Source organism: Dryas octopetala, chromosome 1 (genome assembly GCF_963921425.1).
Source record: "Dryas octopetala chromosome 1, drDryOcto1.1, whole genome shotgun sequence".
In the NCBI taxonomy this organism is placed as follows: domain Eukaryota; kingdom Viridiplantae; phylum Streptophyta; class Magnoliopsida; order Rosales; family Rosaceae; genus Dryas; species Dryas octopetala.
This window is the reverse complement of record NC_141366.1, coordinates 167,988-195,960: the sequence shown is the minus strand read 5'-3', so window position 1 is coordinate 195,960 and position 27,973 is coordinate 167,988. Positions and strand designations below refer to the sequence as shown.

The following is a 27,973-nucleotide window of genomic DNA, read 5'->3' as shown; positions in this document are numbered from 1 at the left end:
TAAGCAAACCACCAACACCGAGTGATAAACTGATAATAAAGTACAAAACTATTTGCAATTATTTATGTAGAAGGTGGAAACTGATAATTTCAACTTGCAATCAGCACAGACTACAGTGCTATGCTCTGCCTTCCATTCCATTTTGCGTTAACAAGGCTGCCTGAAAAATATCATCTACATGCACTTTCTTGGAAAATAGAATATATAGATTCCAATAGAAATCTTGAAATCTCAAAACCTCAACTTTATTGTGTTGTGTGACAAAGAAGAATAATTAAACATTTTAATGGGTCCAATGTCCATCAAAGACCAATTAAAGAAGGGCAGTTGGGTAATGCACACTATTGAGAATTTGATAAGAAAAAGAAAGGTAATAGTCAAATACCAAGTGTTCATGAAGATTAAAGATAGACAATATTAGTAAGTAATAGTCACATCCTCTCATGGCAATGGGTATGAACCAAACAAGATGGCTATTATTTTAGGCTTGACCTTTTTTAGCTACACTCAGAGAGAGGTCAGCAAAACTTAGGCACCCCCACAACCCACCAAGTGAAAAGTGGGAAAGTTGTGGGGAGAAAAGCCTAAAAAGGTATATACATTACCCTTTCTAATGGGGTATTGCATATTTGATAAAGTTGCAAAAATGGGCCATTGGAGTAAAGCCTTACTTTTCTTCTCCTTTTTCCTCTCCATGATTGTGCTATGAAAGTGTAGCACTTGGCAAACAATGAGCACCAACAGCAACCTACCTTAATAATGGAGAGAAGAAAGAAAAATGAAAGGCTAAGACCCCACATGCATGGAACACATAGACCGTGATTAGTGCATAATGCCATTGCCAGCTTTCTTAATGAGTTATTTCCTTTCTGTTTTCTACCACCTCCTCTGCTGCTACAGTAATTTGCAAGCATAATTTATTTATATGTAATAGATAATGTTTGGATTCGCACTGCATCACACGTGACAAATTAAACTGTTGGTCCAATTGCAAGTGTAAAAGTTGGAATATGCATGCTATGAATTGATGCCAATGGCCTTTGGGGCTATATATGGTCTTGTTTTTAAGTCACATGCAAGAATAACAATTAGATATCTTCCACCATTCAAGATGATAATCACCAATCTTCAGAATAAGCTGAGTTCATGCTTTCAACTCACACGAAACAAATCCTAGTCAGAAACCTTCTCACCAACAGGTAGAAAATAAATTAAACAATTTTACCTGTCAAGCACCTACAGTTACAGATCACCAAAACAAAGACCAATTTCCAGCTGAAGCACACATTGTACCTACCAATCTACCTTAATTCACAATCATTACTTTACTTTGAATAACTAGACATTGGCTAATTGAGACAAATCTTAATCTGGACACTTATGACAAAGAGAAGCACTCTGTTGAAGAGCATGTTGCGAAAGCTCCTTGCACCAGATAAATTATTTGTTGAACAGATGACTGATTCAAACTAGGAACAAGCTACAGTATGCGCCAATTCTATCACAAAAGCACGCTAAAACTATGCTATGGCCAAACGATTAATAAATATTCTATTACGTCCAAAGCAACCAAAAGATCCATATATTGCCCAAAGCAAATACCAGGACCAAATATTTTCTTACAACATGACCTGCTATCCACTCCCCATCACCCTTAAGGGAACTCAAAGGCTCCTAACTATTTTTATGTATTTAATAAATTTTTTTGCAGAAATGTGGTTTGGTTTCTTGCATTCGAATAACCTTGAAGATATATCATCAGCAACAAAAAAGTATCAAGTAAAGCTTATCCACTTTTAGTCAAAGGTTTGTTAGATCAAATTGCAGAATATATGGATAGATTAAGCAACGAAAAACATATTTGATTTTCTTCAGGACTCTCATTGCATGTTTCTAGCAGAATGTCAGCCTACTGAGCTTATGTATCTCATGTTATAAGTTGGGATCCACGAATTTCTTACTTCTACTGCCACAGGAAAAGGAATGAAAAATAATAGCATAGACTTAGAGATAAATGTCATTTTGCTCCCCCGATTATTGCACTTGTATCATTTTACTTCCCAGACTTCCAATTTGGAAATGTAAGGTACTCGACTTTTTACTCGCTCTACATCTAAAACTTCGTTTACACAAAGTCAAATCCCCATCACGAAGAGTCCTTATTGAGGAAAAAATGGTAGTCATGTGCCCATCACTTGTATCAATTTACCGAGTAAATTGACGGAATTACCTCAATTGGCAAAATTGAAGAAGTTAAGTACCTTATCTAAATTAAAAATCTAGGTTGTAAACTGATACAAGTGTAATAGTCTGAGGAGCAAAATGACACTTATCCCCATGAAATAAATCTCTGAACATGCATTCTTTTGGTATATTTTTAGTATCTCACATTCATAACTATTATATGTCTCTCATGTCAACTACTGTACAAAAACAAAGATCCAAGGTTTCAATTAGTTACATCTTACAACCCGGTTTCCAGTTAGGACATGATAAATCGAGAACTTCTAAATACTTGTATGATTTTCTGTATTTCTCTCTCCGGCTAGAAATTTGACTAGGACTAGTATGAAGTATCACTAATAGAATAAATGTCTCAGACATGAGGCATCACAATCAACTCTTTCTTTCTAAAATGTTGCAGCTGGTTGTACATTTTCCCAATACAGAATTCCAGTGTGGAGGTCCTCAATTCTTGAGTTCATTATTCTTGGCTCCTGGAAACACAGTTTTTAGAGCAATCAAGACTTGCTTCAGAAGTCATTTCCACTCTCTGTAGTATTGTAAAACATTAAACTAGTGAGAGCATTTCCATTGTCCTAATTACTCTAACTCCATGAACAATCTCAGAGACAAAACCATTCCAGTAATAATACAGGGTACTTAATTTTCATTTTCTAAAAGCTTTTTGTCAAACCACTTTGCCCTGTTGACCATCAATCAGTGACATAAAGTTGTAATTTACCTTAAATAAAAATTTACATTTTAGCTTAATTAAATTATGTGATTAACAATTTAGTGATCACCCTATCAATTTTGGATCTTGCTAAAGTTGCATTTGATGTATTTGCCTCATGTTAGACTCTTTAGTTCTTCTTAAATCTAATAACCCTCAGTTTGAATCTACCAATTCCTTGGTCTCATTAGCTTATTAATGCTCCTGAGTACATCAAATCAAAGCCAAGAAACCTCAAATGAAGTACATGACTGCAAAAAGTAAGATGCTATGTTGAGCGTTATCTAATTGTTAATTTTATCATTCACTATTCTAATATAATTTGTAAATATAATGTGACCAGCAAATACCAATCATTCTAGGTAAAATAAAATCCCTAGAAATCAAAAATCAGTTGCAAGGATCTAAGACTATTTAAAGCTTTCATACAAAAACGAAAAACAAACATCACTGGGATCTCAACTTAATTGTATTCAGAAAGTAATTTTTCTTGCCATGCAGGAATGACCCATAATCTAACTAACATGAAGCTAAGCCTGCTCTGCAGTGATATTCAACACAGTTACATTGACCAAACCAAATCCATGGAGTATCAACAAATGCTCATCAAATCAACAATTTCCAAGAATGAATATATTTCTATATTTTCTTCCTATCCCAATTACTTCCAGCAAGAACCAATTCTTCTAAAGAAGCACAACTCTGGAGGGGATATATGGAACCCCATCAAGTTTATGTAATTCTGGAACTTCCGTTTCAAAATAAATGGAAAACAAAAGAAATTTAAGCAAAAAATGTACTAATTTTAAGGTTATTCAGCAACATGAGAATTGGATATTTTGCCAAGGTTTCATTCAATAGAAGACCAAGGTCTTCTTAATTGAATACAGACTATCTAAAATACCATTGTATGAAAGAAGATGGGTTTCGTTTCCCTTACATTGACATAGCATGATGTCTTGCAAAGGATCAGGCCAATGAGCACAGATCATCATCTCCCAAATACTAGTAGGGATCCAGAAACTTAGTTTTCTACCACAAGAGGAATGAGACATATTTCCTAAAATTGCCATGTTAGAACTGAAATTCAAGGAATTTTCTATCTTGGAGCTCTTTGTAGACCATCAATCGTGTGATAGATCAATCTACGAAACACATGCCTTACCACTCAGCATTCGGTGAACACATGCCCTATTCTCTAATTTCCAACTTAAAGTATGGCAGACTATTGTTAATGCTAACTGGCCAACTAGAATGCTCCATGGTATTTGTTTCAATTTCAGATACTAAGACATTAACATGGATCAGCTCACTAAAGATCAGTACAGTTGATGGCCTGTGCTCCACATATCACAAAATTTACAATGGACTCTTATGATTTTGAAGTCAGTTATACAAATTCATTAAATGTGATTATTCCTGTTTGTAAAATCTTCAACTTTCCATTCCTTCATCCTCATCCTCATCCTCAGATCTGACAGATGAATCTGTGCAACCCAAATCAAAAGAAATCCCAGATCTCAAGCAGTGTTTTGAAAAATCAAGTTTGACTTAATGTTTTCATAACGCATGAGTGAAACTGGACAATTCTTACTTCATTCACTAAATCACCTCCATGGTATTTGTTTCAATTTCAGATACTAAGACATTAACATGGATCAGCTCACTAAAGATCAGTACAGTTGATGGCCTGTGCTCCACATATCACAAAATTTACAATGGACTCTTATGATTTTGAAGTCAGTTATACAAATTCATTAAATGTGATTATTCCTGTTTGTAAAATCTTCAACTTTCCATTCCTTCATCCTCATCCTCATCCTCAGATCTGACAGATGAATCTGTGCAACCCAAATCAAAAGAAATCCCAGATCTCAAGCAGTGTTTTGAAAAATCAAGTTTGACTTAATGTTTTCATAACGCATGAGTGAAACTGGACAATTCTTACTTCATTCACTAATTCACCTTCAATTCGTTAATTGCAATGTTACCACATATCGACCCTGAGTTTAGCATCACCCTATTGATCTGGGGTATTGGTAAAGTGATATTTGATATATCTACTTGATGTTAAACTTGACACTTGTGAACCCTCAAGCCAAATTTGAGTGCATTGATTTCATAGCCTCTGCATTACATATCAGCAGCAACTAGGAGTTTTCAATCATATATAGCTAGTAAAACATGCAGGTTGATAGCAAAGACATTCATACTACATATATAAATATAACAAGTGAATATCACAAGCACAAACTTTTTCATCCATGTTTAAGGGCAACCAACTCTTGGAAGGCTTAATTCTAACAATTTTTTTTTTTGCTGAAAGGGAAGCGCTTTTGCACTCCGCATACAGTTTCCTGAACTTAACACTAATCAGCCATTGAATTTAAAAAGAAGACAGAAAAGGAAATCCTGAAAACCCCAATACATGAATTCAAACAATTCGCTTGATCCATCATTCAGAAAGAAAAAGAAATAAAAATCCATAGTCAACCAAATGAGGACAAACCCAAGATTCGAAGAAATAGAATGATAAAGAAAGCAGAGAAGAAGAGAAGTTACTGTACAGGGTGAAATGAAGAATGAGCTGTCAATCAGAATGCGAGTCGTAGTAATAGTCATCGTAATCAAGGGCGGAGGAGGAGGCATCAGAGTCAGAGTAAGAGTAGGAGTAGTAGGAGTCCGGAGGAGGGATGCAGAGGAAGGTCCAGAGGCAGAGAGCGAGACGACCCAACTGTTGCAAAGGGAAGCAGCACAGGAGATCTAACAGCTCATGGCTGCTCAGACGCTCTGGGAGAGGGAGGCATGCCAAGTACTGCCACATGTCGGCTGATAAGTGTGCCACAGACACCGCTATCAAGCTGTTGAACACCATTTTTGTATCAAATTGTATCTTAAAACTCAAAATTCGACCCGCCAGTTCTTCTAACTTGTGCTAGTCTTGTGTTGGAGACTTGGAGACTCCTCCAGTCATGGATGGATAAACACCGCATCTAGTCATCTACATCTACTATAAGGCAGGCCATTTTACATCAATCACTATAGCCTCATTCAATGCACCATAATTTGTAGTGACAAGTGAGAACGACCCATTTTGTCTCTCTACATGTAATCATGTAAATGGCTTACAAAAGTGTACATGTAAATGTTGACGATTGGAAGGCATAGCCTCATAGGCGCATAGCAAAGTTTCCCGTTCTCGGATGCCTAGTGCATGAAGGTATAGCCCGTTTCACAAAGCCCACTATTGGTTCCTTGGTCCATGGACTGATTATGTTGAGAGGCCCATTGGATGTCGAATGTTGTCTTTAAACTAAACTAATAAAAATAAGAAGGTTGGATTGGAACTTTGGAAGTGAAGTACAGAAGTGTGAACCAAACAAACAAAGTCGCAAAGAAGAGATGGATGCGCTGAAGCTGTGGAGTCTATCCTCGCAACCATTGAAGCACCTCTTTCGCTTTGCCTCTTCCACCACCCTCAGGCGGCGACCATCTTCTTCATCTTCTTCATCTTCTTCTTCTTATTCTGGTCTTGTCCTCCGTTGTTGCTCTTCCTCCTCCATCACCACCAACACCAACAACGCCGGTGGCCGTGCCGCAAGAGTCGGCGGCCGCAACCGCCGTTTATCGACATCATCCTCCACGTCCGATAGGGACGCTGTTCGAGCCATTCGCTTAAAGAAGGTAAATTTTTTAAATGAAGCTCTGAGTCTCACTGACTGAAAGTTTGAAGCTTTATAAACCTCTGCTTGGTTGGTTGTTGGGAAGGAACTCAAACTCCAACTCTGGGTTTCAAATTTATTTCCTTTACTTCAATTTTATTTGGGTTTATATATATAGGTAGAAGAATTGAGGAGCAAAGGTTTGGAGCCATATGCTTACGGATGGGAAAGGACTCACACTGCTCATCAGCTCCGAGATATACATAGGGATTTAGGGAATGGTGAAGAGTTAAAAAGCGACAAAGGTGATGTATCTGTAGCAGGAAGAATTGTGGCTCGCAGAGCCTTTGGAAAGCTTGCATTTTTTACGCTAAGGGATGATTCTGGAACAATTCAGGTTGCTCGCTCACTTCACTTGTTACCCTTGTGATTTGATATTAGCATGTTAAGTATGTCTTAGCATGTCTCATGTTTGCTAACATTCGATGCTGATATCTCTTTCCTGGTCTCTTTTTTTTTTTTTTGAAAAGAATCTTTCCTGGTCTCTTTCAAAATCATATTTTTATGTTCCTTTAAAAAACAGAACTAAAATTTATAGCAAGGCATTGACTGAAGTTATAAATATTCGGTTTCAGCTTTACTGTGAAAAGGAACGGCTCGCAAATGATCAATTTGACCAGTTAAAGGCACTTGTTGACATTGGTGATATACTTGGTGCTAGTGGATCCATCAAACGCACAGAGAAAGGTAGGTTTTGGAAAGTTTCTTACTCATATTTATTTAGTAAGCTTCTCCTCCAGAGTAAAACAAACAAGGATTAGATTACCTTAATCCTAAGTTATGGATCAGTTGCTAACATCCTAAGTTATGGATCAGTTGCTAACTAAAAGTAAAAATGTGAATTTTCATTGGTTAATGATCTAAAACCATCAACAAGTTTTAGGCTTTCTAAAAAAAGAGGTGAAATTAGCTCCAAAGTCTTTCAAAGAGAGCTAAGACTTTTTCATGGTTTATTCCTCAGGGGAGCTTTCTGTTTATGTGAATTCTTTTGCAATCCTTACAAAGTCTCTACTCCCGCTGCCAGACAAATATCACGGTCTAACAGATGTGGATAAGCGCTACCGTCAACGGTGAGTTGATCTTTCTTTCTGTTTTTGTTTTTCTTTTTCTGAGTATCGCATTTTGTATGCCTGTAACATTAGAGATTGAAATGATTTCATGGTAAGGCTGACATGTGTTAGGTGAATATGGATGAAGGATTTAGTTCTTATAGTTCTTGTTTTGTTTTATTTTGTGTTATTTTAGTTTGTCATTGATTTGCATAAGGCTTTGGTTGGCCTGCAAATTGTCTAATTTCTTTACTTGGTCGTATCCGTTTTTCATCTTCCTATTTAGGTATGTAGATATGATTGCAAATCCTGAGGTAGCTGATGTATTTCGGAAAAGAGCAAAGGTAAGACATTCATCTTCTCTCCTAACCATAAAACAATTAAAGCCTTCTAGGTGTGTGAGAAGTTCTTTTTTATGTTTGAGAATTTTCACATTTATAGTTCCATGCTTGAAAGTGATTACTCATTTATTTTACTGAGTAGATTGTATCAGAGATACGCAAGGCAGTGGAATCTTTTGGTTTTGTTGAAGTTGAAACTCCAGTTCTGCAGGTTTGTCAATATCTTCACATTTTCATAGTTGCATGGAGTTCTAGCACAGTTGATTTGATAGATTGTTTGGCCATTTTCTGATTAGAAGTAATTTGTTTATTTATTGCCTGAAATAGTTAATTTCTGCTTATTTTTATGATTTAATTCTGATGCCATATGCGAATTGCACAAGGATTATATATACCTGGGACTTGGTTTTTAATTAATTTGATCAACTAGGGAGCAGCTGGTGGAGCGGAAGCTAGGCCATTTGTTACATACCATAATTCACTTGGAAGGGACCTGTATTTGAGAATAGCGACTGAGCTCCACTTAAAGAGAATGTTGGTGAGTGTTTTTTCTTTTTCTTTCTGGAATAAGTGCTGGTGGGGTTTTACATATCATACTTCCCGAGCTTCTGTTTATTGCTATATACCTTGATTGTTTCATTAAATGCTGACCTGCAAAAGTTGTTACCTATAGCTTGTACTCATACTTGTGGGACTGTAAAAAAAAAATTCCAAGTGTTTCCTTTTATCGTCATTGTTGCCGTCATCATCACCATCATCATAATCATCAGGATTATTGAATAGGATCTGTCTGTGGATGACAGGTTGGGGGGTTTGAAAAGGTGTATGAGATTGGCCGAATATTCAGGAATGAAGGCATTTCAACTCGGCATAATCCCGAATTTACCACTATAGAGGTAAATTAATTTTCACTGTTTATGGGCTTAGACCCCCTTTGTAACAAAAAAATAAAAATTCACTGTCTATTTTGTTTGATAATGTGCTTTACATTATATTGGAGCCTTGCTTTACCAGTTGGACATAGTTAGATATTTGACTTTCTTAGTTTTATCAAGTGAAGCTCTGATCATTATTGGTATTAGTTTGATCTTAGATGTATGAAGCATATTCAGACTATGAAAGCATGATGAACATGGCAGAGGAAATTGTTACACGATGTGCTCTTGCAGTTCATGGGAATCTTACCGTTGATTACCAGGTGAATGTGCCTTCACCCCGACTTGCAGGATTTTCTTTGTGCTTGACATTGGTGTGAAAACAAGGGTAATCACACCTGCTTAGTGATGCATGACAACGTTGATTTTAATCTGTTGTAACTATCATATTCTATGCAGGGGGTGGAGATACATCTCGAGCGGCCTTGGAGGAGGGAAACCATGCACAACCTTGTAAAAGAAGCCACTGGGGTTGATTTCGATGATTTAGGAAATGATCTTAAAGTTGCTAAAGAAGTTATTCTGAAGAAACTTGGAGTTGACCTTGATTACAAATACAAATTTTCCATTGAAGCATGCTCATCTATTGGCCACCTTGTTAATGAGGTCGGTCTACACCTATTATCCATATTTCTGATTTGGTTTTCTATGCCCATAGGTCAATTTATTAGTTTGCCTGATTGGTTTTTGTGTGGATTTTATTTTATTTTATTTTAGGTTGACTACTTTTTGCTGTCCTAAGTATTCAGCTTTGAATCATTTTTCCAGGTTTTTGAGATTGTTGTAGAACCAAAGCTTCTACAACCCACATTTGTTTTAGACTATCCTATTGAGATATCTCCTCTGGCCAAGCCACATCGGAGGTATTAATGTTTTACCATGTATTGGTTAAATTACATTAACTTCCTTGCATGCAATGAAGAAACATTTCATAGCGAAAGATGAGTAATTACTCTGATACATTTACCAAGCTCTTATTTGCATTTTGGTATTTTTACTCCTTCATTCCTCCAAATTAGGCATGCAGGGTTGACGGAAAGATTTGAACTCTTTATCTGTGGTCGTGAGCTGGCCAATGCTTTCTCTGAATTGACCGATCCTATGGATCAGGTAATCATGAACACTGATTGGCTATTGCAACTGCAACTTGTTCCATATATTTCACATGAGGGTTTGGATAGGTGGGAGAGCTGTGTGCGCTAAACTGCTAATCATGCTAATATAAGCCTCCTTTTATAATATTGTTAAATTACTCTTCCTCAACAAATATACAGCATTTTCAATGTAAGATTTGGAAATGGAATATTTTATGATATGTATATCAATGGCACGCATGTTGTTTTACCCTATTTGCGTTTTTTTTTTTCTTCTAGTTTCTTTACAGGGGAAATACACAAGAAAGCATGACTAGTTGTTACTTTTCTGTTTTGGTAGCTAATGAAAACATTACTAGGTTGGTTTCAAATACAAAGCATAGAAAAGAATTTCATTGGTTGTAGATTTTGGCAGAGAGGACGCTTGGAAGAGCAGGTGAGGCAGCACAATGAGAAGAGAGCAGCAGCTGCTTCAGAAATAGATAGTGCAGATGATAAAAAAAAGGAAAATGATGACTCATATGAAGTGACTCTTGATGATGATTTCCTTACAGCCTTGGAATATGGGATGCCTCCAGCTTCAGGAATGGTATGGTCATCCTTCTGCATCTCTGTAAATTTTCTAGATAGTTTTTGGGTATAGTTGAAGGTCATTTGATTACAATTCAAAATGAATTGAAGAAATTAAGGGCATTGTTGATTTAATTTTTCGTTCAATTTATATTTCTCATACATCCCTGTAAAGCAAATCCCTAATGGAAAGAACTTATGTTTCAGGGACTTGGAATTGACAGGCTAGTTATGCTTTTAACAAACTCAGCTAGTATCAGAGATGTAATTGCCTTCCCGGTGCTTAAAATTCAGCAATAATGAGACAGAGGCAAGGGGCCTAGGATTGTTTTGATTATATTGAGGACAAACTGGAGCCTGTTTTATTTTTTTAAAATTTTTTTTACTGATGTCCAGTTTCATGGACAAATATCACAGCTTACTAGTATGAGCAGTTACCACTTACCAGGCATAGTTTTGGGGCTTCCCTGTTTTTGATTTCATGGTTGCCCTTCTGTATACTCTTTTGGCCATGTCTTGCGTTAACTCTATCAACCAAGGCCCTTTGAGCCATTTGATGGGCAAAGTGATATTGGTTGTTGGAAAATGGTAGATCGCAGGGATGTAAACAATATGGTTTTAATGATATGATAGAGAGTTGAGATCATCAACCTGATGCATTTATTTTGTTGGTGCTTTATGAATTGTGATCAACCTCATGAAGGTTTGCTTACCCAATGTGATGTATTTCCCTAGGCTTGCCATATGGCTCTGTGCCTAGAACATATTTGAAGCCTGGAAACATATTTTAGGCCGTTCTTTCTTCAATTTTTGACATAAACGATGGTATGAGGGTGTGCAGTTATCACCAAGTGATGGCGTGTGATTCATGTTAACTGTTACTTGATGCTTCTAAAATCATATTGCAGTTGGAAATTTGCTTATGAGTGATTAAATTTTCAACAACACTTTAGTTGAAGCTGGCAGAAAATGTCCTTCACTTGCAGTACATGCGCGTTTGTAAATATCTTCATGCTCCTTCTTTAGAGTGAAGTATAAGCGACTTTGGGTGAGAAGTTGTAACAGCCTGGTATGCCTAGCATATCTCTCTCAACTATTTGTGTAATTTTTGTATTTTTAGTAGTTATCATGCAAGTCTTGCAAGAGCAAGACAGATTTGCAAAAGAGGAGGGACCTTTTTGCCCCCACAATGATAAACATGAGGGCATGCGCTTGTCTGCTAACACATGAAAAAGCTACAATTGGCATCCCCTTTCATGATCTGACCTGGGTTCTTCTGAATCATCACCTGCTTCTTTTGGCTTCTCAAATTATATGGTTTACAGATGTTGCATACCTATTGGATTACTGGGTCCCAAGTCCCAACCCATGCCCTGTTAACATGAGGCCCGCTACCACATATATCAATGTGTACATGCCCACAATTATTTACCTAGCTTTCTCAACATGATTATGATTTTGTTTAATATATAGTATATATCAGTGTGCAATTATCATCTTGAATTTATATTATTAATATATGAGCCATGAAGTCTATCTGTGAATGGCAAGGTATAACAAAAAATTAAACGAATCTGAGAGACTGAGCATATCATATTATGCACTACTTTGGTTAACATTGTAACAAAACAAGGATGAATTTTTGTGTATAGAGAAGGTATATACTTATTCTAGCTTAAGCGTATGACTAAGGTTTTACGTGGGGGTACGACAGAAGCAAAGGATATCCATTACTTAGGCAATGTCGGTACAAAATTTCATGTCATTTGCCTTCAATGCATGTATGCAACTAATAATATAACCTATCTTAATCTAGGTAGCTTTCAAAAGGAGTATCACATTAATATAGCTATAATCAAAAGGTGCATCTAAAGTGATAGAAGAAGAGAAAAAAACATCTTCCGAGAAAAGGCAGCCATTCAGCCAAATTCATAATGAGGAAAGAATAAGAATGACTCATTAAACAATAGTAATCAATTGAGGTTAGCATTTAAGCATTTGAAAAGGTCAACCCTCATCTGATCCCCAAGCAATCTATGGTTTGCTTGTGCTTAAACGCTTAAAAATTCCTTAAAAACTTCATAAAGAATAAACACACATGCATGTGAAGCAACTTGGAAGATCTGGTGGTACCTTTTAAAACAAAAAGAAGATTTGGAGCCTTAATGGCAATCAGTTATAATAATAAAAATACTTGGGCCTGACCGCCTGAGTGCCTGACCAAAATAGGACATTCATCATTTTGGATCATCTACAACAAGAAAAAAAACAATATATATATATATATATATATATAAAGAGAAAATGGACCATTGAGAGATGGCATGTCTTGCATAGTGGAGTTTGATCCCAATGGAAGGGTTGTGGTTGATGAGCTGGGTCAGGTCAATGTAATAAGTTTTAGAATTGCTGCTGAAAACAGAATACAGTCATGACTCATGAGTCACCCTATATAATTAATTAACCCATATTTAATTGAATAAATAAATATTCTCCCTTCGAATATCACAATTAATTTTCATATCTGGAGACTGGAAATGGATTCATTCTTTTCTGATACCATTTTATACTATTTGACTAACTCAGTCTTATGGAACCCTGCTTAAAATTTCAATCAAGCCTTTGTTTGTTTACTCAAGTTTAAGTAAAAAAGCTGGCGGGCATCCAATCAAATTCAGAAAGAACAAAATAATTATGGCAGTTACTGTTGAAGTTCCTTACATTACTTGTTGGTTGGTAGGGAAAGAAGCTTTCAAGTCTAAAAGCTATTTAATTATATTTATGGCAGGCAGTTACTGTTGAAGTTCCTTTTGGATCAGGGATTAACAGTTACATGATGGAATGTTGGACGGTTGGGCCTGTCTTCCAAATTTCCAAATTGGTGTATCTTTCTTTCTGTTGGCTTTCCAGCTAAGGTTTGCTTTCTTTTGTTCTTTCTAAATTCTAGGGTCTACACTTTGCCCTCTCATAAGATTTCTTCCTTACTTTCAACAATGTCCATGGAGGTGAAACCCTGAAAGAGGGTATCATTGTATTTCAGGATCCACAAAAAAATTGCTTTCTTCCAGTTCGAGTAGATTATAAAAGGGCAATCCACCATCAAAAGCCTGAAACAGGGGAAACCGAGGTTTCTGGATCAGTTTTAGGATGGTTTGAGAGAACCCCATTTCTTCTTTTGGAATTGGAACCCAACGTCATAAGCCTTTAAAACTCATATTCCTTCTGGGTTTCACTAATTTCTCTGAAACAAAAAATATCAACTTGCTTCCTCATTCAAACCCTTGAAACTCAGCATCCATATTGCATTTTAGCTTCAATTCTTCAAAGGGATACCAAAAAAAAAAAAAAAAAAGGAATTTTTTTTTTAGTAAAAATACTTTTTTCATGGTTTTCATCTCCTACAGATAAGTGCCAACTCAATTTACATTTTGGTTTTGAAATTCTCTTCTTGGGTACTTTGGTTTCAATCATTATATACCCTCTGAGAAAAAACAACAGTTGAAGTTATAGTTGGATGCAATCTTTGAGATTGGAAGTGTAGAATGGGCTATTTGCAGTAATGGTAAGTTGTTAATCAATCAGGCAGATTTTGATGAGGTTTTTGTTTTGCAAGATTCATTGTCCCCCCTTCATTTGCTTTTGTAAACCATCCCCTCATATATACACTCCTGGACCACTGAAATTAGAAAATACCCCACATGTGCCCTCAAAACTTGTGTCAGTTCCTGAAACCTCTGATCAGTTATCTGATGAGACCCTTGAGATCAAGGAAGAGAGTTTAGATGGGAATCCAAAACCAGCTGAGAATTGTCTCAAAAGTAGTCTCAGAAAGCAGAATTTGGACTCTGGTGCTCCCGAAAAGGAGGTGAAGAAGAGAGTACAGTGGATGGACTTTCTAGGGAAAGAACTTGTTGAGATCAAGGAATTTGAATGCAGGTGCTCTCTCTCTCCCCCTCCATTACTGCATTATTGTTTTGGAATTCTGTTGTTTTGTTTAGTTTTACTTTGGTGGAATTCTTCAATTAATTGTGTAAAAAAGGACAGCTTCTTTATTTCTGCAATTAATATCCAGCAAATCCTACAATCTACATACACGATTTTAAAAAGCAAGCTTGATAAAGAAATTTGTAGTACTTTTTTTTTTTGGGCAGTTTGGATCTTTCATCCAAGTATAAAGTTATAAGAAACAAATTTTCTCTTTTTTATTTTTATTTCAATAGGTGAAGATTAAGTCTTGCTTTTTAGGAGGCAGTTACTGGTTTAAACATACACTATAGACTCTATAGATAGAAAAGAGTTGTCTTTTAGGAAAGAACTGACACAAATACACAATACGGTGGTGTAATAAAGAATATGTATCAGCGATGATGATTATAGCATGAGAAATAACAGAGGTGCAGATTGAGAAAAGTCTTTGGTTACAATAGGTGGACGAACATTGAAACATTCAACCCAAAATTAATTGGCAATATTTATTAGTGAGAGGGATGTTCAGTGTTGGCACCAAAATTGGGATAAGTATGGTGGATGATGGTATAAAAGTCCTTGATGATGGATATAGAAGTGCTGGATGTAGGAACATCTCTCAGTGAGATATCTGTTTTAGGGATATCCTTAAATAGGTGGTTTTCCCAGATGCAACAGATATCAAGGACTAGTCCATTTCTGTCGGATATTATCTGGATATTCTACATTCTGTTTCTGAAGAAATGTATTGACCATTATTATTGGCCACTCAACCGAAGGATTAAGAAATATCATTTATTAGAGATTCTCTGAAATCCTATGAATGGTGGAGATATGTTTTGAGCATTTCATTTAATAAATCTAACAAACCAGCACATAGGCTTTAGATAGTATGGATGACCATATTCAATGTGCATGTCTCATGAGTCATGAAGGCTCAGACTCATGACCTACCTATTTCAATTTTCAAGTTAAATATTTGATCTTGCTTATAAGAAGTGCCAAGTGGACTTAGCCAATCAATGTATGTTTTACCTCCCCTTGAACTACTGATTCTTTTTTGTTAGCATCTTAAAATGTTTACTAATGTTTTCAATACATGTAATGCACATTAGACTATAAAAATCGCTGTTAAAAGAAAGGATTAAAAGATGAAAAACAACCTGGAAAAGTTCCTTCTCAGAAGGAAGCCGTAAAATGACACTGTGCATGTTACCTGTTGTGAATTTGGTTTTAATTTCTGACCAAATTAATTACTTTGTAACTTGTATGTCTTTGACAGTGAACTAGAAGATACTGACAATGAAGACGAGAGCAGAAGAGGCTGCATTTGTGTTATTTTATGACCCTTCTCAATCGGCTTCCACTCTGCACATTTCTAAAGCAACTACAACAATTACAAGAGGGAAATTTATACTCATGTAATGAGTCTAAAGTTTCACAAGAGCTGCAGTGATTGAAATTCAGTTTCAGTTCATTTTGCCTCACCAGCTCTCACAAGAATGTTAAGCTGTTTTCTGGGAAGTCAACAGAGTAGATAGTTAGGTTTCCCTTATAAGAATGTTAAGCTGTTTCTTTTGTGTTACACAACATTTTATTCATCTGATTATGAAATTTCACACAAGTTCTGAAACTTCATCAACTAGTTATTTTACCACCTAGACGCTTAATGTTTCGGAAGATTAATGTTCTAAATTTTTTGTATAAAGGTTTAGTTGACTACTGTATACTGTGTATGTGCAAGAAAAAAAGAATCTTTATACTGCGAGATAAAGAAACAGCAAATGTTGAAAGGGGTTTGCCAATTCGCAGTGGTGCTCTGATCAATAGGGGCAAGGCACCATGTGGTTAAGTGTCTACACTGAATTTGGAAAATCCTCCATTTGGTGGTCCTGAAATGCTGAGGTAATATTTCGTGCCACAAGCATGGATGCTACTCAAAGAGTGTAGTTGTGTATTTGGTGTCAAATTTATTTTCAAGGATTGAGGAAGCTTATATGAAACTTTTTCTAACCCTCTTAAGTTTCCTTCTATCTTCAGTTTTTGAAAATTACTAGTAGAATCCTCTCATCAGAGAAAAAAAGTTGAAATAAGCAGCACTAAAGAAAAATCTCTTCAAAACTCATCCAATATATGAACAAATTGATAATTGCGAAACTGATCTGTCTGAGGCACCAGATTGCTCGGTCAATCCCTTCATTGACTTTGAATTAAGCTCAAACGCAGACCAGCTCAAGTCCTTTAATTTCTCAAGTAACTCATGGCTCTATTCCTTTTTGAAAATGCCAAATAGAGATTTGATGGCATTGATGGCATTCTCATTGATGAATGATTCGTCAAATCTTTTCAATAGAGGATCAAATTCCTCAGATGCTCTTACATTGGCAAGGTCAGGATCAGTCCGGATTCTCTGTTGACAGTAGTAATAAGTTCATAAGAAGCTCTATGAACTAAACCATGGTATTCTTAAATATTGGTACATTACCTTGAAGTCTTCGAATCCAGATTTCAGGGCATCCTCAAGTGCAGAGAGTCCAGCTTGTATCTGTTTAGGAATTAAAATGTAAATAAAGTAGTTGAGGACGGAAATGAATAATAGGAAAAGTGAGAGCATCCTTCAAGAAGTATCTAATTTGTGCAAGAGCATAAGGTGTAGACCGATAAATAAGTTATAAGCACAGGTGGAAACATTTTTCCTGGTTGAGCTAACTGCTAAGATAAATAAGCAAGCATATTGAGAACTGCTAAAATAAATAGGCGTTTTTGCTGAGTGTCTCTAGACCTCAAAACTACTGGAAAGTTGGTGTGTTGATCAAAACATAATGAAGAGAAATTCTGAAGCAAAACATAAATCAATGGTAATAGAAGTATTCTGTTAATGCAAACAAGAGCAATACCTGATTAAGCTTGGAATAGCAACAAGCAACATTGTAACTTGCAACTGAAGCTTCATCTGGGCTTGGTCTTAGTCCTAGTACTGACTCAAATTTCTCCAATGCTTCCTCATATTTGGCACTCCTTTGTCAACCAATAAAAGAAAAGAAAAAAAATTGTCAGAGGGATGAATCTCTGATTATCTGAAGTTCAGACCTCAGAGTTATTGGTTGTGTTCTAGGATAACTAATAATCAAAGAAATGGACTTCAAAGTAATGAGAATGTTGTACAAAAGAGAAAAGAAATCACAAAGAAAAAGCAGAATCCTAGATTCTAATCCGTAAATATCAAGAATGAAGATTTAGTCCATTCCATTAGTATTATGTAAACCAATGCTCACAAAATAAGAAAATGAAAAAAGAGGAGAGAGAGAAATCGAAGATCAAGCTGCCTACTTGTAAAGCTGCAGCCCTTCTCGAAGGTCACTTTCTCTCCGTGCTTTCTGTTCCTTTTTCCTCAAGTAGTTTTGCATCTGAAATCATTTACAACTTATAGAGACTACACTGGAGGCCCTTTCTAGAAATACCTCTCTTATATAAGGAAGAAACAAAATTCAACATTGTTTATATTACCAAATGGAACAATGAGTTACTCACTTGGATTTCCCTCACTCTGTTGCTAATTACACCAGAATTCCTTTCAGCTCTGATAATCTCCTTTTCAGTTAATTCACCTGCAGTATCTAACTTGCCTGGAAAAAAAAAAAAAAAAAATTGTTGACAACCTCGGATAGTCATAAAAGTTTGAATTAGGGAATTGGCCAAAAAAAAGAAAGTTTGAATTAGGGAAATGGATGAGCTTTGAACAAAATTCAAAGAAGCTTGTTTTTCGTTGTTCTTGACTGAATGTGTGTGTAATTTACTTAATCATTCAGATTGTGGAAGATGATAATGAATACAGAGCATGCACAGAGGATGAGCTAACCGTATCTCTTCTGCATCTTCATGAGTAGTGGACCCACCCTCTGGCGAATGGTGTACATGGTCCTCCCATATTCAGCAGCAGCCCATATTTCATCCCCAAAAACTGCACTGCATGCATTTTAGAACTCTTTGATCACATTGACAAACAGGTACTCATTGGCAAAGGGTAATTGCATTCTCAGAAAAAAAAAAAAAAAAATTATAAGCAGACAAAGTACTTCATTAATCCCTATAGAAAGACAGGAATTTGTTGGAAACAACTTTCTCTTCATATCTATAATTGCCCAATGTTTCATGAATTTCATGGCAAACCTTTCAAGACATAATATCAAGCAATAAGCATGATTGTTCAAATATATATGCAAGAGTGGTACTATTCTTAACCTCCAAGAATAAATACAAAACTAAGAAATTAGAAGTAGGGGGAGAAGATGGAAAGTAAGGACAACCTGGTGGCAAGTACTTTATCCCCAACAGTGAATTTGCCAGTCTTGTCAGCAAATCCACCAGGTGCAATCGCATCAATGTAAGTTCCACCATCTCGGCCCTTGGCAAATCTCAGCCCATAAGGCTGCAGCAGTTCTACCTCATACTCTTCATATGCTTCCTCTCCTCCTCCTTCTCCTTCTCCTTCTTGTCCACTTTCAGCTGGTTTCGATGTTTGAGACTCAGTTTCCGATGCTTTTACGATGAAAATTGATAGTTTAACCAAATGGGTATTGAGGAAACAACTTGAAGTGTTCAGACATGACCAATTCTTGGATGAAAAAAGCTTGGTTTGAGCAAACAGAAGTGGGTTCTGCTTGTTGCTTAAAACACTTCTTGGCAAGGGTGGTGAAGAATAGAGAGATAGGTGACCTGTCGGAGCTAAAGACATGATCGTTGGTCTATTACAGTCTACTACTACTACTGCTAATTGCTTGTTTTAGCTGAGAGTTGAAGCAGAAGATCTTTGAAATGGAAGTTCCATCCCATCCCATCCCATCCCATCCCATCCCATCCTTTGTTTGGTCTCAAAGGAAGAAGAGGTTTGGATTACAAGACCATGACTAGTGGCTCTAATAGGCCGTTGTCTTCGATTCAAGGGTGTGAAGCCACGTGTCACTTTTATGGGTGGTTGACAAAATGGACCGTTTATAGTACGTATGGTTAATTGAGGATATGTTTTAGCCTTGATTGATGCCCAACGACATTACTCGACTCTGAAATTAGGGGGCATTCTACTGTCGTTTAAAGGAGGAATTTCCTTTTACGGCAATCAACAAGAAGTCGTTTTTGGCATATGCCTTGTAGTTCCATACAACATTAATCGTTTTATTGGCTGCTTATAAATCTGTAGTACAGCAAGAAAAAGGGTGGTCTCTTTTCCAAACATTATTTATTATGTCTTCAGTTCAGCATTGGCAATCTGATGGATGACAATATAAGTTCATCTACAATCTGAGAGCCATGAACAGGAAAAATAGCAAATCTCAGCAAAAAAAACAACATAGTACTTACTTGTATGCTCCAAGAACTCTGATGTGTCTTATTAAAATACTTAATATTATGCGTCTGAATACTCATATGTATACCCACACACACACACAAAAACATAGCTAAAAATGACACATAATATATAGATGTAAGATATACATTGCTAAAATGTTTGGCATTAAAAAACAAACAACTTCCAAATGCTCCATCCATCTTGACACCACCCAACTAGCTATGGCTTCAGTCAGGCCACTACCCAACCATGGTACAGTTCCCCAAAGCTCAAAGAACTCTGCATCTTCACATTTCATTTCCTTTATTTCTATGCAAAAAGAAATGGACAAAAAGAAGCCGCTTATCTACAAACATTTCGATCTCGTGTGATGCGAGATTGCTCTGACATAGTCAAAACCTGGTTTAAATAGAACAAATCAAAATTCACTTTCCATCTATTTGTTTCCAGGTATAAGCTTCAAAACTAGAAACCTTGAAAAATAAAGCCAAGCTTAAAGCTTTTCTTCACCTGCTTATTACAGATTTACAGGAATTCTCTCCAACAATTAAACCTACATTGGCAGAAAGAAAAGCATCAGCTGGATTTCCCCCACAAAGAAATGAAAATCGAATAAGCTTGAATTTTATGTCAAGGGAGAAGATTTGTGGTCATACATACCAATATATTTATTTCTTCAAAATATTGCTAGAGAGTATTTTCTTCCCATAAGGACTGGTCCGAAGCACAGGCACATGGGGTTTTATTGCATCCACCAATTTAGAATGAAGGGTTCCCTGCTCAAAAAACATACAAGACCTAACCATTTTAAGACAAGAAAGACACATTCCTTCAAAATAAACTTGAACCCACCATTCTAGCATTAGATAGTTGCTTGTAGTAGACATGTAAAAATCATCATGTTGTAGAGACACCAATCAGTGAAATAGGTTAGCAAAGGTTATTAATAATATAAATATTTTGACATTTAGCAAAGGTCATAAATATGAATAACAAACCACTTAAAAGACTTTCTGAGACTATAAAGTTGGCTAGCAATGACCAAGTTCAGTTTAATTTAACACAATGACAATTCTTGGTGACCATATGAAAACATTAACACCAAAATTATATGATATTTCTAGTATTTTGTTGTTAAACCATATAATTACAAGGTATAAGAAGGCACAGAGATAATGCTTTCCATAAAATGACAAATAGCATACACTCATGCATTTACTAACCTTTGACTGGCTGAGTGCTGCTTGGATAACATAATTGCCATAAGGGTCTTGCATGATTTGATCCAAGCGCGCATTGTCTATCAGCTCCTGAATAATACGAATGCGGCGCTCTTCACCTGCATATTTCAGGCTTTTTTCAACCACATTACTGCTATACTTCTGCACAGATAAATCCCCATAATTACCCTCCAACTGATCAAGAATATTTACTGTTGCCCATGGAAGCTGAAGTTCAAAAACAAATTGCACAACATAGTTCCTGCAAAATGAAGAAAGAAAATGACATTCCAAAGCTCAAAATCATACATTCAAACTTGGATTTCAAAAAAGTATATTGGATGCTCATTAAACACAGGTAAAATCAACAGTGTAATAAAAAGCTGTTCTGTATTGACTTTATTAAACAAGATCCTTTACTCAAATTTTCAGACGCAATCTAGACACAGGGACTGTGCTACCTCAGAGCACTGGTTCAGGTTTGGAATAAAAGTAATAAAAGTTATGAAATCATGAGGTCGTTATAAATCAGACCTTAAGACTTATTATCTAACTTTATTGCTTGTTGCCAACATTGTTTCCTTAAAAAGAAGAAAAAGGAAAAGCAGGACATACACGTTTCTATCATTGTACAGAAAATAATGACTCTCTCTAATAAAGCTTGGCCTACTGGAAAAAGCCTGATCACATCCACTGAGATTGGTTATACATCTCATTTTACAAGCCATATTTATACTTTTTAATCATAGGTCACTATGTGAACACACTTCGTTGAAATGGTGTATTGAAAGAAGTAAATCAAAACATCTCTCAGAAAAAGTGCGTAGTAGATAATCACACAGAGCTCATACCATGCTAAGAACACGTGATATCAAGAATATTGGAAAGAAAGAGAAAAAAGAGAGTACCCAAATGGATCTTGGGAAAGGATTAGAGCATTTGAAGTGATCTCGCAGATTAATCGATTTCTTTGTTCAGCATCAGAATGACTAAGGCATTTTTGTAGCACACAACAGCCATGGCGGTCAGTTGCAAGCTCAACACAATTGATAGTTGCAGCTTCAAAAAGAAACTGCAAAAGCAACCATTGCCACTCTTTCATTCCATGCTACACCATTTCTTAATACACTAAATTGATCAGTACAGTAAGATACTAAGATTTATAAAAACTAAAACACTACAAGACAAATGAGCGTGTACGATGTGAGCAACTGATGGAAGAAAAAATTTCAGTCAAGAGGTGCATGGGAATTGCACTAAAGCAAAACATAAATGATTTAGAAACCTAATTGCCAGAGACCTAAAAGAAATCATCACTGCTGAATGAATAAAGAAAAAAAACTCAAACAAGCTCTCAAACTTGCATAATACTTCAACTATTTTCTCTGAAAAAGAGATAAAAGAAAAGAAACAAATGCTAATGCATCAGGCAACAAACATGAGCATACAAACATAATGAATTACTAGACCAACCACAAAGACAAAGAATATCATGCCACCATGGATGTAGTCTATCTGTATGCAGGATGTTCACTTAAACAAACAAAAGCTAACAAAGGTTAGACCTATGTTTTAAGGACTTAAGAACAATAACACAGCATAAGGAAAGAAATTATTGAAGAACTAAATCAAGGAGAAAAATCATGAGTTGATGGCTAAGTATACAAATCACTTGACTTGAGTAATGATATAATCAAACGCTATCTTATGTATAGACAACTAACAGAGCTTATAAAGTTTTCTTATCCTTCTCTTCATCTTTATGTGCTTGCAACTTAAGGGTATAACCCTATTTAACAAGCTATACAAATAAATTGACTTGTTTGCAACATCGCACAGAGAAAGGAAACATCTTCACATCAGCAACATCCGTTTATTCGCAAAATCATTCAACATACAAATCAATGTCTTTTACCTCGCGATATTCAGGCGTTAAATACTGCAAGCAGCGCTGTGCAACATGATTGCCGTTTGTGTTTTTTATCAAAGTCACTATCCCAGGCTTTAATGAGGAAACAACCATGGAAAATTGCTCTAGAGTTTTAAGGGTTTCAATAACCTTTTGAACAGCCCGAGTCCTGTGGTTGGGAAGAAGTCCATTTTATCGGATCAAAATAATAATAAAATGACTCTGGAAAACTAAAACAGAGAGAGAGAGAGAGAGCAAACCCATGCATATCACATGAAATCCTAACAAGTTCCCCCGGCTTGTTAGTGATTGAATGAAGAATTTGCATTTGCTGATCCTCATCACACACTTCAAGCAGCTTCTGGATGAGGTAATTTCCAAAAGGATCTGTCATGAGCTCAACAATGTGATCTATGATCTCAAGAAAAATATTTTCAACATCTTTTTGGGCGCCTTCAGAAAATTTTCTTTGTAAGAAGCGGCAGCCATGCTGGTCTTTAGCCATGAGATAAATTCTACCAGTAATTTCATCCATGGAGTTATATTTCTGAGGCAATGTCTTCAGATCAGTATATTTCTGAGGCAGTGCCTTCAGATCTGTATTCTTAAGATGCATTATACCAGGGCACAGACCCCATGTGCTCAAACTGTCCAATTGAAAGCATCCAGCATTTGGAGTAGATAAGTTATGCCGGAAATGACCATTTGAAAGAACTTTTACATTATGACTAACATGAGCAAGTGATTCATCTGCTCCAGCAGCACCAAACTTCACAGTTTTAAGTGTGTTCATTCCATGTGATCTTGTTAGAATCTTTTCAGGAAAACTTTGTTTTCCCACTTTGTCAAAAACTTGAATCGCATTAAAATCTGTGTAGGTAGGATTTGATTGGTTTGGACCCCTGGGAATCACATAGTTGTTCCAAATTCGTTCTTGGTTGGATTGTTCAAGCCGGTGAGAGATTGGCACCTCAAAATGGGGGTGCCTCCTGCTTGGAATATTCCCGCTTGCTTGTACCAGATGCTGAGCTTCCAACCGCTGATCATGAAGCTGCTGCAGGTACACATATCGCTGCTGCATCCTATAATATTGTTCCTCTTCCATATTCCTCCAACCAATTTGATTCTGGTTTAGTTGTTGCGTATGTAGGTAAGGCATACGAGATTGTGCATCCAGAAAGAATTGCTGCTGATCAGATGTTAGAGGAAACTGCAGACCAGGGGAAGGCACATTAGAAAGGAACTGGAAACCTTGTACTGCATGAGCTAGAGGAACAGCAGATGATAAATTTTCAATAGGCTGTGAATAGGCAACCTGTGGTTTCTTGAGCTCTTCAGAATTGAATTTTGACATATTTGAACTTTCTTGGCCAACATTTGTCACATCAAACTCATAAAAGCCACAAGGTATGTTATTTGGTGCTTGGAAAGAGGGAACAACCATGACCGGAGTATCCATATTGGAAATCTGTGTCTTCAAGCTGTTTGGCATTTGGCCATCCAATGAAAAGGAGTAGTTCTGTAAGGATTTACAATTTGCCACAGGACTCCCAGCTTCCACAGTCACCCCATCATCAAAGCTCAGTCCTGAAAATGCAGATGTTAAAGATTGATCATCAGGCAGATTTGTTACCTCTGATTGAACCCTTTTCACAGGTGATTTCTGAATTTTCTTCACCAAGTTCTTTCCCTCATCCAGCCTTCCATTCTTTTGGAGTTTTTCACTCAAAGGCCCTCTGCAGGAGTTCACACAGATAGGAGACAAGCTTCCATTCAAAGACACACTCTTAGTTCCAGATTCCTCCGAATGTGGGTTCCCAGATGTAGCATTTGGTATCTCACCAAGAAGTTTCTCAAATTCATCAAACTCCAGTTCAGTTCTTCCTTTTTCCATATTGTATTCAGTTATTCACAGTCTGTTTAAGAACTCCCTCCGCCAAACAGAGCAAGCACTAGCAGGCAAGCCAAATCCACAGAGAAGCCCTTCAATTCAGCAAGAATTTATAACTCAAAAGAACCACACATGACATATTTATAAAAATACAGTAAATATGAGACTAACTTCACTCAAACCCATCAATGTGAAACTACAAAAAATATGCAAATTACAACCCACATTTTACAAATATAAAGCACCCACATTCCAACATGAAATGAGGAAATCCAAAATCTGATAAAATCCCTTCTACTAGAGGGACTGATCGTCAAAACTCACCATTCTTTTTTAAAACCAAATTTTAAAAAGGACTACATTTGTTCCATAATAACAAAAATAAGCTCTTGCAGCCAAAATCTCCCTATACAGAAGTGAATGATGGAAAGAAGCATAAAGGCATAAATACTAGAGACACTTATCTAGGCATCAGTCGAGACCAGTATTTCGTAGACCACAAAATCAATCAATGCCAAACCCCGTCCAAAAACAGAGTCCACAAAAGGTTAAAGGCATCAAAATCATTAAGATCATCAGGATCATTACAGAATTTCGAAGAAAGAAAAGTCATTTTGTTTGATTCTTACGTACAAAACAAAGAAAAAGGTTGATAAATTGGATTGCCTGGAAAAATACCCATTAAAAAAAAAAAGAGAGAGAGAAAGAAAAACATACCCAAATTCGATGTTCATCAAATGTGAGAAAACCCAGATGATCCTGATCATCGAGAATCCAAATTCAGAATTCAGAATCACAAAAAAATCAAAACTTTACAAAAGAAACATCGCAAATAGCAAAAAAAATATAATTATAAATTAAAAGAAGAGGAGGCATGAGTAAACATAGAAAAGAACAATGCAGAAGAAAGAGAAGGCAAAAAGTGATGCAAAAAAAAGACGGAAGAAGAGATACGTACGTAGGAGCGATAAAGAGGCAATGAAAATGAGAGGCAGTGGTATCAGTGTGAGAAAGAAAACAGAGACATAGGACAGCAATGGGGGAGTGTGTGGGAGAGAATTGGAGAAGAAGGAGAGGGTATTTTGGTAAATCAAGCGAGAAAGGTGTGCAAAGGGAGTGACAGTGTGTTAATAAGTGTTGTTGGTGAGGTGAGGATTGAGGGAGAGTGAGTGAGCGAGGCGGCGTGCAGGAGAAGGAGAAGGAGAGCTTTTCAAAGAGAGACTGAGACTCAAGGAGATGGCATTTGCCAACACACACGCACACGCATCAACTACAACACCACCCACATTACCATTTACATGCATGGCCATCAATTATATACATATATCGCAATTTGGAAATGTGGCCATGTGGGAATGGAACGCTCTCATTCTTGTTTGGTAATTGCTGTGTTATATCCATGTTACATACTTACATTACATGTTCTCTTCTCTTTATTAAGCTTTTGGTTTCGGTAATTTCAATATTTTTCTTCTTTTTGCATTCAAATATGCCCTTACCTTTAAGACTTGGTCGTCTTCTTCTACTTCTAAACTTCTAGTGTTATTTTGTTCTTTTATTTTTATTTTTTATGAATCCCACACCATTTCACCCACCATCCTAGACTCTAGAGATTGCGTTATCAAAATTGTAAAGGGCATCTTTCTCTTGGTGTGTGTTACCCAATTTGAGTATTTTTCAAATTATAACATATAAATGGGCAATGCTATACACGCCTTAAGCTTTGTTGGTTATTTAAAGAATAGAGCTCATGGCCACAAATAGCAAGCAAGCTTGCTTAGGTGAACACAAATCACAATAGAGTATAGACCTAGCTACCTACTTTAATTTAATTTATGTAGCATTTCTGTGTTTGAAATTAATAGATAATTAAAGTATGAAATAGACCAATAGTTTAGTAGGTCCACCTCTGATAATAAGAAAATGTATGTATGTGTATAATAAAGGGAGTCCTTGAATGTTGAATGAATGGGTAGGAAATCTTAATAATAAGGCTGTCAAGTAAAACAAGTGTGACCACCCTTAAAATCTTAATAATAATACTATTGAGGATTGGAAGAGAAGAGAAGAGTGTGGACTGTGGAGTGCCCGTATCCAATTGAACACGTGGCCTGTGGAGGTGGCCCTGGCCCAAATTTTTTTTTATGAATAAATAGAAGCGGGCTGTTGCTAACTTGCTACTTGCCAGTTGGAACGGCGGGGTGGCGGACCCTTCGGATCCTCATTAACTGCTGTTGCGCAAATTAAATTACGGATTACTTACTATTTACTATTACATCACCCTCCCTTCACGTCTTCAATATTTATATTTTTTTCCATTAAAAAGCAAAAACTTCTATTCTAATTTTTCGTCTGAATTTTACTATCATTCAAATACTATATGATAAAACATTCTTTTAACAATATACAATGCTCTTTAAAACACAAACAATTTACAATTTTATATTAATATATTACAGGTTTTATTAGAAAAAATTGAAAAGATTGTTTGATTTCTATGGCAATTAATGGAGATACTATACGTTGTTATCGATCATAAATTACTAGTATTAAAATTTTTCCTTTTGCAAGTGTACCCATTACTAGTAAGTAGTAAGTAGAGTAGGCTATATCTTTTTTAAAAATACATGTTTAATATAGAAAGAAATAAATATTAATTTTGTTGTTACATCGGATAAAATCAAACCTAGATCTAGCTTTATCTCATCCACCCCAACCCCGATAGGTCTGTTACAGTAATGCTACATTTATCACATTTTTATACCACAATTTCATACCATCTTACATGGCATTCATACATTGGACACTAAAAATTAAAAATTAAAACCTAAAAAAGAAAATACCCTTCCAGTAAGATAATGACACATCAGGTGGCATTCATACATTTTTGTTGTTATTATTGTTGTCGTTCATTTTCATAATTTTGTAATTGGACCTACAAATATTAATAACAAAATATTTCATCTAGCTTCT

At 36.2% G+C, this 27,973-nt stretch overlaps 5 protein-coding genes across 8 annotated transcripts; 2 read left to right on the top strand and 3 right to left on the bottom strand.

The window, feature by feature from the left end:
• Positions 1 to 2,045: 2,045 nt before the first annotated feature.
• LOC147295960 (uncharacterized) lies at positions 2,046 to 5,952 on the bottom strand. Of its 2 annotated transcripts, none has more exons than XM_086255015.1 (2): positions 5,524 to 5,952; positions 2,046 to 2,717 (listed from the first exon to the last, which is right to left on the bottom strand). In XM_086255015.1, the coding sequence occupies exon 1, from the start codon at positions 5,829 to 5,831 to the stop codon at positions 5,547 to 5,549; it is 285 nt and encodes a 94-aa protein (XP_086111141.1). In that variant the 5' UTR covers positions 5,832 to 5,952; the 3' UTR covers positions 2,046 to 2,717; positions 5,524 to 5,546. The 2 variants fall into 2 exon arrangements, with proteins under 2 accessions (XP_086111141.1, XP_086111133.1); XM_086255007.1 differs by having other exon boundaries at positions 2,046 to 2,773; positions 5,524 to 5,950.
• A 364-nt stretch (positions 5,953 to 6,316) lies between these two features.
• On the top strand, positions 6,317 to 11,334 carry OVA5 (Lysyl-tRNA synthetase, class II). Its single transcript, XM_086247922.1, has 14 exons — positions 6,317 to 6,640; positions 6,797 to 7,015; positions 7,254 to 7,365; positions 7,640 to 7,748; positions 8,014 to 8,071; positions 8,211 to 8,279; positions 8,499 to 8,606; positions 8,872 to 8,964; positions 9,162 to 9,266; positions 9,403 to 9,609; positions 9,772 to 9,866; positions 10,023 to 10,113; positions 10,513 to 10,686; positions 10,875 to 11,334. Exons 1-14 carry the CDS (start codon positions 6,359 to 6,361, stop codon positions 10,965 to 10,967), a joined length of 1,815 nt encoding a protein of 604 aa, XP_086104048.1. The 5' UTR covers positions 6,317 to 6,358; the 3' UTR covers positions 10,968 to 11,334.
• A 1,997-nt stretch (positions 11,335 to 13,331) lies between these two features.
• Positions 13,332 to 16,269, top strand: LOC147295958 (uncharacterized). The gene is made up of 2 exons (XM_086228918.1): positions 13,332 to 14,603; positions 15,916 to 16,269. Exons 1-2 carry the CDS (start codon positions 14,260 to 14,262, stop codon positions 15,977 to 15,979), a joined length of 408 nt encoding a protein of 135 aa, XP_086085044.1. The 5' UTR covers positions 13,332 to 14,259; the 3' UTR covers positions 15,980 to 16,269.
• A 434-nt stretch (positions 16,270 to 16,703) lies between these two features.
• Positions 16,704 to 19,492, bottom strand: ZKT (protein containing PDZ domain, a K-box domain, and a TPR region). The gene is made up of 7 exons (XM_086228917.1): positions 18,941 to 19,492; positions 18,493 to 18,599; positions 18,165 to 18,259; positions 17,964 to 18,040; positions 17,531 to 17,651; positions 17,119 to 17,178; positions 16,704 to 17,043 (listed from the first exon to the last, which is right to left on the bottom strand). The coding sequence occupies exons 1-7, from the start codon at positions 19,366 to 19,368 to the stop codon at positions 16,900 to 16,902; spliced, it is 1,032 nt and encodes a 343-aa protein (XP_086085043.1). The 5' UTR covers positions 19,369 to 19,492; the 3' UTR covers positions 16,704 to 16,899.
• Positions 19,493 to 20,139: 647 nt separating this feature from the next.
• Positions 20,140 to 26,098, bottom strand: PUM12 (pumilio 12). 3 transcript variants are annotated; one of them, XR_015121073.1, is made up of 9 exons: positions 25,959 to 26,098; positions 25,718 to 25,759; positions 23,370 to 25,092; positions 23,116 to 23,278; positions 22,109 to 22,272; positions 21,204 to 21,462; positions 20,641 to 20,756; positions 20,491 to 20,533; positions 20,140 to 20,379 (listed from the first exon to the last, which is right to left on the bottom strand). XR_015121073.1 is itself a non-coding variant. In XM_086235454.1 (9 exons), exons 3-8 carry the CDS (start codon positions 25,001 to 25,003, stop codon positions 20,649 to 20,651), a joined length of 2,223 nt encoding a protein of 740 aa, XP_086091580.1. In that variant the 5' UTR covers positions 25,004 to 25,092; positions 25,718 to 25,759; positions 25,959 to 26,098; the 3' UTR covers positions 20,140 to 20,533; positions 20,641 to 20,648. The 3 variants fall into 3 exon arrangements, 2 of the variants coding, with proteins under 2 accessions (XP_086091580.1, XP_086091568.1); XM_086235454.1 differs by having other exon boundaries at positions 20,140 to 20,533; positions 23,370 to 24,319; positions 24,425 to 25,092; XM_086235442.1 differs by having other exon boundaries at positions 20,140 to 20,533.
• Between the last annotated feature and the right edge of the window lie 1,875 nt (positions 26,099 to 27,973).